The following is a 13909-nucleotide window of genomic DNA, read 5'->3' on the forward strand; positions in this document are numbered from 1 at the left end:
GTGTGGCAGGCGACACTTGTTGCTTGCAGGTCATGTGGTTTGGGCATCCTATAATCCTACAAAGTTCTTCATTGACACACCTGCATCTGATCTGTTATCGACTTACAAAGCCTTTGTTCGCAGCTTGATGGAATACAGTACTTCTCTCTGCTCTGAGCTGGTGTCCCTGCCTGGCCCCTTGCTCAGATTTCCACTGAGGAAACTAAGGCCTTTCAAGATAATTATAATATCGCGCGATAATGCAAGCCGGTGCAAGGTGCATCATGCAAGGTTTGCAAGCCGGTGTGTGCCCCGGTTTAGAATAGGTACACCGTATCCCTGCGTGTCGTAAGAGGCGACTAAAGGGTTGGCGTCAGGAAGGGCATCCGGCCATAAAAACATTGCCTCAAAAAGGAAACCATGATGATTGTCATGGGGGCCCGCAAGGCTAACCCCTGCTCTAGCAGTGAAAATGGCCTTTAAAAAGGGGGGGGGGGGGGGGAATGTTGAGTCTATGGGCCTATCACTTTCATATCACAGACAGGTCTGTGCTCTCTGTCTTCTATCGCCTCCTTTCTGGTTTTGCACCCTCTCCTCTTTCCACAGCAGTTAGTGCAGGTAGTGTAATCGAGTGGTTGCACTTCCGCTGAAATTGTCTGTCACTTCCGTTGTTGCACTTCCGGATGGTATTGTTGCAGGTTTATGACCATATTTTTCTATATCTGAAGCTCTCTCTCTCCCTCCCTGCAGACGAAGGATTTCATCGATGACTGTTTGCAAGCTGGAGGTAAGTTCAGCATGATAGCACAAGTAGTAGTTTATTTCAATATCAAGCTTTTGTACCAGGTGACTTAAGTATTTGCCTTGTTAATGATTTAGCAGTGGTCAAAGCATTAGTGTCTTGAAAATTCTGGCAACTTGGTTTACTACAATTCTGCCCTTTTGTGTGACTAACTTGTCACTTTCGCACACAGTTTTGTGTGCCTTCCTTTGTGAATGAATGAATGAATGATCGTTTTAAGGCCATTTTTCCCCGCTAGGGCGGGCCCCATGATAATCATGGTTCCCTGTTTGAGGCAATGTTTTTATGGCCGGATGCCCTTCCTGCCGCCAACCCTTGGTCGCCTCTTACGATGCGCAGGGATATGGTGCACCTATTCTAAACCGGGGTACACACCGGGATCATTCATCCCAGCAAGCTGGTACTCAATTTGCCGACCTCGGAAGGATGACAGGCTGAGTCAACCCCCCTGGCGTTAATTCAGCGATCGACCGGGATTCAAACCCAGGATTCTAGGATCCCAAGCCGGCACCCTAACCGCTAAGCCAACACCAGGGTCAACTTTGTGACTAGTAAGCAAATCTGAGAGACTCAAATAGGAATTGCAATGCCATTGGTTTCAATAATGGGATTTTAATTTTGTTCCAGGGAAGGCCTTAATCCATGGAAATGCAGGGATTTCTCGAAGGTATTTTTTCATTCTTGCTACTTTAAATACTATATATTTTAGTATACAAGTCAATGCTTTTTTCGCCGAAAGTACAGGCCTTGACTTGTACTGAGAATTGACTTATCTTTTGTTTAAGACGTTGAATTACATAAATGAAACTTTTTTTGCAAAGTGTGATATTTCTTGAAATAAATTGTATAATTGTTATTTTAAAACACGCTAAAGCAAGTTTCCACTTAACGTCGGGGATGCGTTCCTCGAATGTGCAATGTTAAGCAGGCGAGATATTCCCATGGACGTAATGTTATAATGACTGATGTGTTTCCAGGGCACATTTTTGGTCACCCAAACATAACTTTAACCTTACTTAACAACATATTAAAGACAAATATTAAATCAATAAAGAACACAAACTACAGTGCCTTCAGAAAGTATTCACACGCACGTTTGACTTTTTTCACATTTTGTTGTGTTACAGCCTGAGTTTAAAATGGATTAAATTAAGATTTATTTTAGCCACTAATCTACACATAAACCCCATAATGTCAAAGTAGAATTGTTTTTTAGGAATTTTTACAAATCAATTAAAAATGGAAAGCTGAAATGTCTTGAGTCAACAAGTATTCATCCCCTTCGCTATATGTTATGGATTTGTCACTTCCTTTGTGGTGGTTTGCATCCACTGTAAATATTTCTGATTCCATGTACTATTATTCTTTTCAAAAGGTTGTGTTCATGAACTGTTTTCAAAAGGTAAAAAAGTTAATGTTAAAAGAAACAGGAAACCGGATCGGGAACCGGACGACGAAGAGGAAGAAGAGAAAAAGAGGGCGGAGCGAGAGGAGTCGGACAAGAAGGAGCCGAGCTACTTGCGGTCTGGAGCGAACGTTCGCGAGCAAGAGTCACTAGTGAACTTTCGGGTTTCCGGGAAAGGGATTCCTGCGACAGAGTTGTCATCGCTGTGACCGATCAACCTGCGTGTCAGGTTTTTGGCGGTGGATTCCGAGGAGAATTATCGCCGGGCCTTTACGTCTCGAGAGCAGGTCGTCGACCATTTTGACTCGCGCAGGACTTGTGCTTCGCTCGCGCTTTCGTCTCTTTTCAACCATTTTCACCGCATTCAGACGTCGATCTGGGGCGTGTGTGTGACGTGGCTTTTTGAAGGTTAATTCGTCCATACCCGAGGGTGTGATCTCTCAGTCACCTGTAGGGCGCCTTTGGATTTCCCAGTCGTCTTGAGGGCACCTTTGTACAGCTTCGGCTGTGTGACAGTATTTGCCATCCGCACGGGATTCTGGTCTCGATTAGACATCGTTCTGGCGATCGCTGGAGCGAATCAACTTCGTCTTGAAGCCGGGAATAAGAGACATTGGAGAATGTTCTTGTTTCACTCACTTGGAGCACAGTGAGTTATATATTACAAACCTGATGGTACCATCATAGGGCATATTGATTGTACTTTTGAATACTATTGTTGTTGTATTGTTATTCTTGTGTGATCTTAATACAATATTTGTTTGTGAGTAACAATTGGGGTGGCTTCTCCATTGATCTTTAACACACAGAATAACACATTTTTCTGCCGTGACTCCTCTCGGGGCTCGGAGGTACACCGTGACCAGGGGGTCGGGGAGGAGCACGTAACAGAAATTGGGGGATCGTCCAATTGGCTCGGGGGCTCGAAATTGGGATCCTTTTCTGGGATTAAATTCCCTGATAACTCGTCCGGGATAGAATTCCCTAACATTCCCAGAATTCCCAAATTTTGAATTTTTCTAACATGCCCAATTTTTTGAAAAAATTTGGAAATTTTTGTGTGAAGGTTAACAGGTGCTAACTAATAGTCACCATGGTGTTTGACGCAGAAAAGTTTGCGGCGTCCCCTAATGAGGCACAGTTCCTAGCGTTAAAAAGATCGGAACTCTTGATATTGGCCAGACATTTTAACTTGTAGGTCCGAGTTAATATGAAGAAAGCAGAGATGCAGACATTGGTGGTAGAATCTCTGGTGGGACAAGGAACATGGACAGAGGTAGCCTTGGATTGGTTACCCGAGGAAAAAGAAAATGTGGAGCTCTGGAAAATGGAGATGCAACTGCAGAACCAGGAAAGGTTAAAAGCAGAGGAAAGGAGAGCTGCAAGAGAACTCGAGGAAAGAAGAGTAGAACAGGAACGAGAACGCGAGGAGAGAAGAACCAAGGAAAGGAGAGCTGAAGAAGAAAGAAGAGCAAAGGAAAGAGCAGAAGAAAGGAAAGCCGAAAGGGAGTTAAAGGAACGTGACGTGGAGTATCAGAAGGAAGTTAAACTCAAGGAGCTGGAATTAATGGGAAAACGGGGAGAAGTCGTATCCATGCCGGCTGGTTCGACAACTAGTCAGAACACCTGGGATGTTGGTAGGCATGTGAGGCTGGTTCCACCCTTCAATGAAAAGGAGGTAGCCAAGTTTCTTTTACACTTTGAGAAAGTGGCTCAAATGCTAAAATGGCCTGTGGGGTCCTGGACTATGTTAGTGCAAAGTGTTTTGGTGGGTAAAGCTCAAGATATGTTTTCGGCTTTACCGATTGACCAATGTGTAGATTATGAGAAAGTGAAGAAAGCCATTCTCAAAGCCTATGAATTGGTCCCTGAAGCTTACCGGCAAAAATTCCGGAATGCCAGGAAGAGGGAGAGTGAGACCCATGTGGAGTTTGCCAGAATGAAGGAAACCATGTTTGATCGGTGGTGTGATTCGAAGGGGATTGGGAAAGACTTCAACCTGTTGCGACAATTGATCCTCCTCCGACAGTGGAGGAATTCAAACAGTGTGTCCACGCAGACATTAAAGTACATCTGGAGGAAAAGAAAGTACCAGAGTTGTATGAGGCAGCAACCGTGGCAGATGACTATGCCTTGACACACAGGATGGGGTTCCACAAACCTAACTTCCCGCCTAGAGTTAGCCAGGGGAGTTATGGTAAATCAGGGGCGGAGAACAAATATTCGTGGAAGCGGCCTAGAGATGACTATGGGGACAAATCTGATACCGCTACTTTTAGGGATCAGAAGACTACAGTTCCAAGACAGACTTATCTTCCGGGGGGCTCGAGGCAGACCACAAGTTTTTCCTCCGGGCCTACTTGCGCTTTTTGCAAGAAACCTGGACATTTGATGTCCCAATGTTATGCCCTGGGAAGGAAAAATCAGGAGCGGAGTCAGACTAGTACAACTCCGAATGCATTGGCAAATGTGAGAAATCGTCCTTGGAGGACAGTGCCTTGTGAAGATGCCCATGCCAAAGTTACGGCATCACAGAACGACCTTGTTCAAGAGGGTTACAAACCTTTTATTTCAGAGCGGTTTGTGTCATTGGATGGAAACTTGACTAACCAAAGACCTGTTAGGGTATTGAGGGACGCAGGAACACATCAATCTTTGATGCTTGAGGGCATTTTGCCATTGTCAGAGAAGACGGCAACTGGTGTTAGTGTTCTTTTACAGGGGGTTGGTGGCTGTGTTAAAGCCCCACTTCATCTCATCCATTTGAAGTCTGATTTGGTGTCAGGACTGGTCACCGTCGGGTTACAAGCCACTCTACCTGTGGAGGGAATATCTTTTGTTATCGGGAATGATTTGGCCGGTGGTTACGTTTCTGGTAACCCGATGTTTGTTGAAAAGCCTAGCATGGAAAATAACACTGCACAGGTAAAGCAGAAGATTCCGGGTATCTTTCCATCCTGTGCCACGACTCGTGCTATGGGTAGGAAGCGCTCTGAAGAGAAGAGGAAGGTACTGACGTCACGCTTTGCACAGGCACGTCTTGTCAAGTACCCAAAAACTAAGTGTCAGCACACACAAGTCATGGATGGAGGCAATGTTGGCAAGCTCTTTGTAGGTGGACTGTACTTCAAAACAAGGGAAGTTGTTCTGGATTCTGTCTTCGGCCAATATGGACCACTCTTGGAAGTGCGGCTGATAAAAGACAGGGAGATGCAAAAGTCAAGAGGGTTTGGCTTTGTCACGTTTGAAAACACAAAGGATGCCAAAGATGCAGAAAAGGATTTGAATGGCAAGGATTTGGATGGTCGGACCTTAATAGTAGAGAAGGCAGGCCATGGGCGTCGAGGGGGCTACAGAGGAGGAAAACGTGGAGGTAGTTTCAGGGGTGGCTATGGCTCCCGGGGTGGAAGTAGTAGTTTTGGTGGTGGCCGCAGTCGAGATTACTATGGAGGCTCCCAGAGTTACGGCAGCTCCCGAAGGGATGATTATCAGGGTAGTGGCCGAGAAGGAGACCGCTATTCACGTGACTACAGCGACAAGCGCTCCAACCGTGATTATTATGAAAGTTAGGAAGAGTTTGAAGCACTGAATGCTGTGGAGCAGCCGAGCCAAGATTCCTACACGGATTAACCGTGAACTCCACGTTCGTAAAGGCATCCATGTCGTGAATACTTCCAGGCCTCTCCACCCAACCACCATGAAACCTGGCTCTCAGCTCGGCCTCCCTAAAAAAGTGCTATAGATTTCCTTGACTTTGGATTTTTGATCACAACCCCTTAACCTTCATTCAAAAAATGAAAAAATAAAAATCAGGGGTTGATGAGATGGAGTTTGGCTTTGCAGGAGTTCTACTTGGAAATTGAGCATGTAAAGGGCAGGGACAATGTCGTTGCTGATGCTTTGTCCAGAGTGGACTAACTTTGGAAATCTCTGTTGGTTGTTTGAAGTTTTGTTGCTTTATTTTTGGGAAATATTGATTCTCGTTGCTCACGGGAATTGATGATTTGGGTGTGAGCTTACTTTTGTTTGTTGGGAGAGTTTTCCCTGCAAATAAAGTTTTCACTATGTTCAAACTTTCTTTCTTGAGGGGGGGAAGTGTTACGGATTCGTCACTTCCGTTGTGGTGGTTTGCATCCACTGTAAATATTTCTGATTCCATGTACTGTTATTGTTTTCAAAAGGTTTATTGTTCATGAACTGTTTTCAAAAGGTAAAAAAGTTAATGTTAAAAGAAACAGGAAACCGGATCGGGAACCGGCCGACGAAGAGGAAGAAGAGAAAAAGAGGGCGGAGCGAGAGGAGTCGGACAAGAAGGAGCTGAGCTACTTGCGGTCTGGAGCGAACATTGGCGAGCAAGAGTCACTGGCGAACTTTCGGGTTTCCGGGAAAGGGATTCCTGCGACAGAGTTGTCATCGCTGTGACCGATCAACCTGCGTGTCAGGTTTTTGGCGGTGGATTCCGAGGAGAATTATCACCGGGCTGTTAGGTCTCAAGAGCGGGTCGTCTGCCATTTTGACTCGCGCAAGACTTGTGCTTCGTTCGCGCTTTCATCTCTTTTCGACCATTTTCACCGCATTCAGACGTCGATCTGGGGCGTGTGTGTGACGTGGCTTTTTGAAGGTTAATTCGGCCATACCTGAGGGTGTGATCTCTCAGTCGCCTGTAGGGTGCCTTTGGATTTCCCAGTCGCCTTGAGGGCGCCTTTGTACAGCTCCGGCTGTGTGTCTGTATTTGCCATCCGCACGGGATTCTGGTCTCGATTGGACATCGTTCTGGCGATCGCTGGAGCGAATCAACTTCGTCTTGAAGCCGAGAATAAGAGACATTGGGGAATGTTCTTGTTTCACTCACTTGGAGCACAGTGAGTTATATATTACAAACCTGATGGTACCATCATAGGACATATTGATTGTACTTTTGAATACTATTGTTGTTATATTGTTATTCTTGTGTGATCTTAATACAATATTTGTTTGTGAGTAACAATTGGGGTGGCTTCTCCATTGATCTTTGACACACAGAATAACACATTTTTCTGCCGTGACTCCTCTCGGGGCTTGGAGGTACACCATGACCAGGGGGTCGGGAAGGAGCACGTAACACTAGGGCGGGCCATACTTTTTTTTTTTTGGAAATCAATCGAGAGGGGTGTTCATATTACGTATTTTGGTGTGTAGAACACAAATCTGAGGTTTAAAAAAAATTCTGATAACCCTAACCTACATCAATTTGCAGTTGATTATTATTAAATTTTTGATTATTTTGCTATTCTTCTGGAAAAAAGAGAAGTTTTTTATTTTGAAGTTCGGGCTTTTATTTTGGTAACTTCCTGTTGGGACGGCAGTTGTAGCCATCTTGTTGCTGAAAGCTCGATGTTGAGGAGGCTGGCAATCCTTATCCATCCGTCTTCTCTTCTCTTCTTATGGCATTGCCAGTAAGTACGTTTTTGATAAGGAACCTGAGGAACAAATAGATAATAATTTTAGATGTAAATTACCTTGTTTTATATTATATTTGTTAATTGATTTGTGTACTTACCTATTGCCAGCCTGAGTTACATGTGAAGGAAAATAGTGACCTGTGAAGTGAATATTTTGATGGTTTTCTGTAATACCTGTGTAATACCTTAATATCTGTCTGTAGTGGATACTTACCTGTGTATTATTGTTTTTATTTCAGTGTGAACTACTAAAAATGGCTCAAGTCAGAACAAGGATGAAATCAAGTTCTCATTTAAGTAATCTTGTTGGCACTGGGCAGGAGCTGTTGGTGTCTGAACTGCCAACTGTGAGGGATATCCTGAGGTATGGCATCTACTTGAGGGAGCAAAGTGAAGATGACAGGAGGAACTACCCAGTGGACCAGCTCGTGTCTGACATCTACCCTGGTCTGATTTGTCAGTGGAGCAAAGCTAATGCTCTTTTCAAGCCTCCTGTTATCAATGAAAAGGTGACCATCATGTCCAAGCTCAAGGAGGTCTGGAATCAGGCAGTGAAGTTTTGTCTTGGGAAGGGCAAACTTGATGCCAAAGAGAGGTTCATTGTCAAGTTAGACAAGTTATTTGATATTTTGACTTGCAAGTGTCAGATTACCAGTTGTGAGGGGGGAGGCTGTGAGGCCGGTGAGGGCTGTGTGATCCAAGCCCACATTAACTGTTCCTGCAGCAGAGAGAAAATGATTCCTGTGAAAGATCTTGCCTACATTAAGGGACAGAAAAAGAAGGTTGGAAGTAAAGGACCCCACCAAATGGGGAGCCCTGATCTGCCAGAGCACAAGAGACAGGTGAGGACATTGGAAAGGCAGGAAAATAAAAAGAATGCAGAGAAAAGGAGAAGGAGCAAGGAGGAAAATGCTGCAGCAGCAGAGAAGGCAGCCAGGAAGGATGTTGAGAGATTTTTGTCAGATGGTGATGAGGATCTGGAATTGGAGAGAAGTGGTGCTGAAGATGAGTTTGTCACTGAAGTTGAGCTCTTCCCTGAAACTGACACTGAGCCTGCAGCTTCAGCAAAGGTCCAGAAAAACTATGATGAGATTCCAAACATTGCCCTTGCTAGTGTAAGGTATGGCATAGGGCTGAGGCCAACTGCAGCGATAGCAACTGCAGCTCTGATTGATGCAGGAATCATCACAGAAGACAATACAAGTAAAGTGATTCATAAGAACAAGGTCAATAGAGCACAGGAGAAGTTGATGACAGAGCTGGGGGAAGAGTTTGATGAGAAGTGCAGGGAGTAGGGGGGGATCTCCTGCATCCTCTTTGATGGGTGGATTGACCTGACCAATGTGATGATGGAAGCTGAGGGCAATGACCAATCTTTTCCTGCAAAGATCAAGGAAGAACACTATACTGTTGTTAGTGAGCCTGGTAGCTACTATCTGTTCCACTTTACCCCAGAGAAAGCAACTAAAGAGGAGTCACATGCGGAGCAGATTGCTAAGGTCCTGTTTGCCTGGCTGAAAGAGAGGGGTTTTGATAAGACCTTGTGGGCCATTGGAGGAGACTCAACAAATGTCAACACTGGTGTGAAAGCTGGAGTAATGCGGAAGCTGGAGCTGCACCTGGGGAGAAAGCTGGTCTGGTTCGTGTGCAACCTGCACACTGGTGAACTTCCCCTGCGCCATCTCATTGTTCACCTTGATGGCCCTACTCTGTCAGACAACACATTTTCCGGGCCAATAGGAAAGCTCCTTGCTTCTGCTACAGACTTGGATATCAATCCAAACTTCACCCGGATCTTTGTTGGCCCTCCACTGATCAAGCTGTCTGACAAGGCCATTGAAGATCTCTCAACTGATCAACACTATGGCTATAAAATTGTCTGTGCAATCAGGGATGGAGTGCTTCCTGCAAGGCTGGCTCTAGTGGAGATTGGACCAGTAAACCACAGCCGCTGGCTCACCACAGCGAACAGACTTCTCAGGCTCTGGGTGTCAAAGCATGGACTGAAAGGAAAGAACCGGAAGAATCTGCAATTCATTGTGGAATTCATCATTGGAGTGTATTATCCATGTTGGTTCAACGTGAAAGTCAAGCACTCCTGGATCGAAGGGCCTAGGCACATCTTGTTTCAGCTGGACTGCCTCAAGTCCCAGAGGAAGGAGGTGCTGGACCTTGTGATGCCGACTGTGAGAAGATCTGCTTGGTATGCCCACAGTGAAGCCATCCTCCAAACACTGCTGTGCTCTGAGGATCAGAAGGAGAGGACTGAGGGGGTGGAGAGAATCCTGGCCATCAGGGGAGAGGGGGACCCAGACACTCAGCTGGGGGACTCCTCTGTCAGGACCAGAAAGACACCTGACATCAACTGTGATGCTTCAGCATTGGTAACTTGATCAGCTGGTCAGAAGGTGTGTCAGAGCCACCTCTCACCTGCTCCCTAAGCACCTCGGAGGTGAAGAACTTCATCAACACCCCCATGGAGGTGCTCAACTGGCTTTGCCACACACAAAACATTGAGAGGGTTGTTAAAATGGTGACTGAGGCTTCTGCTAAGTACTTCTCACAGGAAAAGAGGGATGGAGGCATCAGGGCTCAGGAGACCAGCAGGAGGCTGATGTCCAAGAATGAGTCAAAGCAGGACTTGTGCAACCTGGTAAAGTTCAAGAAGTAAGGAGATTGATCTTTGTAATTGTAACCAGTGATATACATACAGTTCACCTGTTAATAAATATGTACATTTGATTTGGCTGTGTCAATATGAATGATTTCCCTTATATCTTTTAATATCTTATAAAGGGGTTCGAAAGGGTAACATTGGCAATTTAGAAATACAAATTGATGTAGGTTAGAGTTATCCTATCCAAAAAATAAACTCATATTTGAATTCCCCATAAAAAAACATAATATAGACACCCCTCATGTTAGGATTTCCTTCAGATTGATTTTGGCACCTGAGTATGACCCGCCCTAACGTAACACTGATGTGTTTCCAATGCACATTTTTGGTCACTCAAACATAACTTTAACCTTACTTAACTACATATTAAAGACAAATATTAAATCAATAAAGAACACAAACTACAGTGCCTTCAGAAAGTATTCACACGCACGTTTGACTTTTTTCACATTTTGTTGTGTTACAGCCTGAGTTTAAAATGGATTAAATTAAGATTTATTTTACCCACTAATCTACACATAAACCCCATAATGTCAAAGTAGGATTGTTTTTTAGGAATTTTTACAAATCAATTAAAAATGGAAAGCTGAAATGTCTTGAGTCAACAAGTATTCATCCCCTTCGCTATGACACTCCAAAATGAGCTCAAGTGCACGCAATTTCCTTTGATCATCATTGGGATGTCTCTACAACTTGAATGGAGTCCACTTGTGGCCAATTCAATTGATTGGACATGATTTAGAAAGAAACACACCTTTCTATATAAGATCCCACAATTGGCAGTGCATGTCAGAACAAAAACTCTGCCATGAAGTCCAAGGAACTATCCGTAGAACTCCAAGATAGAATTGTGAGGAGGCATAGATCGAGGGAAGGGTATAATAAAACAATTTCTAGAGTGTTGAAAGCTCCCAAGGGCACAGTGAGCTCCATCACTAGGAAATGGAAAGAATATGGAACTACCCAGACTCACGTATCTCTTGTTTAAATGTGTCGGACGTGTGTTTGTGTTTCGGATGGACTGCTCAAATAGTTTGTGGGCTGGGAAGGCAAAGGGAAGGTAAGCTCCCCTCGCCATGATTAGGCCTTAGGGTGAGTTGCGTGGCGAATCTGAATCAAAAAATCTCCAATTGAGCTATTGAACTTGCCACTCAGCAATTCTGGAGTGGAGATGTCGTCACCGAGGTGCGAGATGGTGCAAAATCAAAATACGGTAATAAATCAACCAGATGGTGTGATCAGAGCGCCAGGGAAATATGAATACCGTATATACCGGTGTATAATACGCACCCCCAACTTCCACCCTCAAAAAAAAAAAAAAAATCATTCATTTTCAGATTACAGTAGCGTCAATCTATGCATTTGTACACAAACTTTAAGTAGCACAAAATGAACATTTTGAAAGGAAAAGAAATCCTCAAAACAAGTACAGATACATTCAAAGTACACCGCCCCCATGCCAAATAATTAAATATCCTGCAGCGCGGCATTGCCGCAGTGCAGCTCATTGAGGCTGCATTGGGAGGGAGAGGTGTACCCTAATTGATTGATTAATCGTATAATTAAAATCAATAAAAGATTATCACAAAATATTTTCTTCATCAATTGGCTAATAGCATAACTAAACCACTAGTGCTTCATCCGAAGATGTATCTTTTAGAAATTTAATTAAATAAGTCATTAATAAAAAATTAAATAATTAATTGATTAATCAATAAATAATTAATCGATTAATCAATAAATAATTAATCGATTAATTGATTAATCAATAAATCAAAAATATCCTTGATAGCCACATCACTTGGTCACTGTCATGTCCAAATATTAGCTTCCGAGCTCAAATGGTGCCTGAGATATTGGCCAAATGAGAAAGAAGATAAATAAATGATTAATAATGAAAATAAATAAATAACAAGTACAGATACATTCAAAGTACACCGCCCCCATGCCAAATAATTAAATATCCTACAGCGCGGCATTGCCGGGGTGCCTCCGGCGCCCGGCAATACCGCAGTGCAGCTCATAGAGGCATGCTTTGGGAGGGAGAGGTGTACGCTAATTTATTAATTAATTGTATAATTAAAATCAATAAAAGATTATCACAAAATATTTTCTTAATCAATTGGCTAATAGCATAACTAAACCACTCGTGTTTCATCCGAAGATGTATCTTTTCGAAATTTAATTAAATAAGTCATTAAAAAAAAAAACATTAACTAATTGATTCATCAAGAAATAATTAATCGATTAATCAATAAATAATTAATCGATTAAATGATTAATCAATAAATCAAAAATATCCTTGATAGCCACATCACTTGGTCACTGTCATGTCCAAATATTAGCTTCCCAGCTCAAAAGGTGCCTGAGATATTGGCCAAATGAGAAAGGAAATAAATAAATGATTAATAATGAAAATAAATAAATAATAATCATGGAAAAATAAAATTATTAATCAATTCGGTCACAGAACACATAAACCACCACCATTTCATCAGAATCTGTAACTTAAAAAAAAAAATTTTTAGTCATTAATCGAATAATTAAATAATTAATCAATTAATTGATTAATTGATTAATTAATAAATCAAAAATAGCCTTTGCAGCCAAATCACCTGGTCATTGGCATGTCCAAATATCAGCTTCCTAACTCAAAAGGTGCCTGAGTTGATGGTCAGAAGAGAAAGGAAATTTGATTAACTAAATAAGTACTTAATTAATCGCTAATAATTAAATAACTCCTCAATTAATTGATTAATCAAAAAACAAATTTTTTTGACAATGACTGATTTTTTTGTTTTTTGTTTTTTGTTTTTGTTTTTGTTAAATGACTTGCTCACTATTGTGCCAAAATTTCAGCTTCCTAGCTCAAAGGATGGCTGAGATATCGCCCGGACAAACAAACAAACAAACAAGAAAGCAAGAAAACAACCAGAGTGAAAACTGAGAACTCTCTTTCAGCGTGCATCACTGCCGAGCCCCCTTCGGTGCCCAGCAATGACGTTATGCAACGCCTGGAGATGGCATCGGAAAGGAGCGGTGTACAACAAGAAAACAAACAAGAAAGAAAACAACCAGAGTGAAAACTGAGTACTCCCTTTCAGCGTGCGTCACAGCCGAGCTCCCTTTAGTGCCCGGCAATGACGTTTTGCAATGCCTGGAGATGGCTTAGGAAAGGTGCGGTGTACAACAACCAGAGTGAAAACTGAGTACTCCCTTTCAGCGTGCGTCACTGCCGAGCCCCCTTCGGTGCCCAGCAATGACGATTTGCAATGCCTGGAGATGGCATAGGAAAGGTGCGGTGTATAATATTTAGCTATATGTAGTCAGCATTCTGTTACACACGCGTCAGTGTCCAGTTGTGCATGCAATCGCGGGAGCTTCTTTGCTTCTTAGAAGAAAGGAGAGAGTAGAGAGATTATTAAAACATTCTTTATTGTGGAGTTGTGGCCCTGCAAAGGGCCGTTTGAGTGTGTGATGGGCTTCTCAGCTAAAGCCAAGGAAATCCTCATCGTCGCTCTCCTCTTCGAAGACGGCATGCAAGTCCTCGTCTGGGTAGTACAGGTCACCATCGCCCTCGTTGTCGCTGTCGCCGCCACTGGAAG

General features: G+C 43.3%; 1 protein-coding gene across 1 annotated transcript in view; it reads left to right on the top strand.

Moving 5' to 3' along the window:
• STYX (serine/threonine/tyrosine interacting protein) overlaps nucleotides 1-13909 on the top strand; it is a 72432-nt gene that overhangs the window by 37682 nt on the left and 20841 nt on the right. The window contains exons 7-8 of the mRNA XM_068130576.2: nucleotides 730-766; nucleotides 1409-1448. Coding sequence (XP_067986677.1) covers nucleotides 730-766; nucleotides 1409-1448 — 77 coding nt within the window. The remainder of the gene's footprint in view (nucleotides 1-729; nucleotides 767-1408; nucleotides 1449-13909) is intronic.

The sequence above is a fragment of the Myxine glutinosa genome, chromosome 11 (genome assembly GCF_964187855.1).
Source record: "Myxine glutinosa chromosome 11, kmMyxGlut1.1, whole genome shotgun sequence".
Taxonomy (NCBI): domain Eukaryota; kingdom Metazoa; phylum Chordata; class Myxini; order Myxiniformes; family Myxinidae; genus Myxine; species Myxine glutinosa.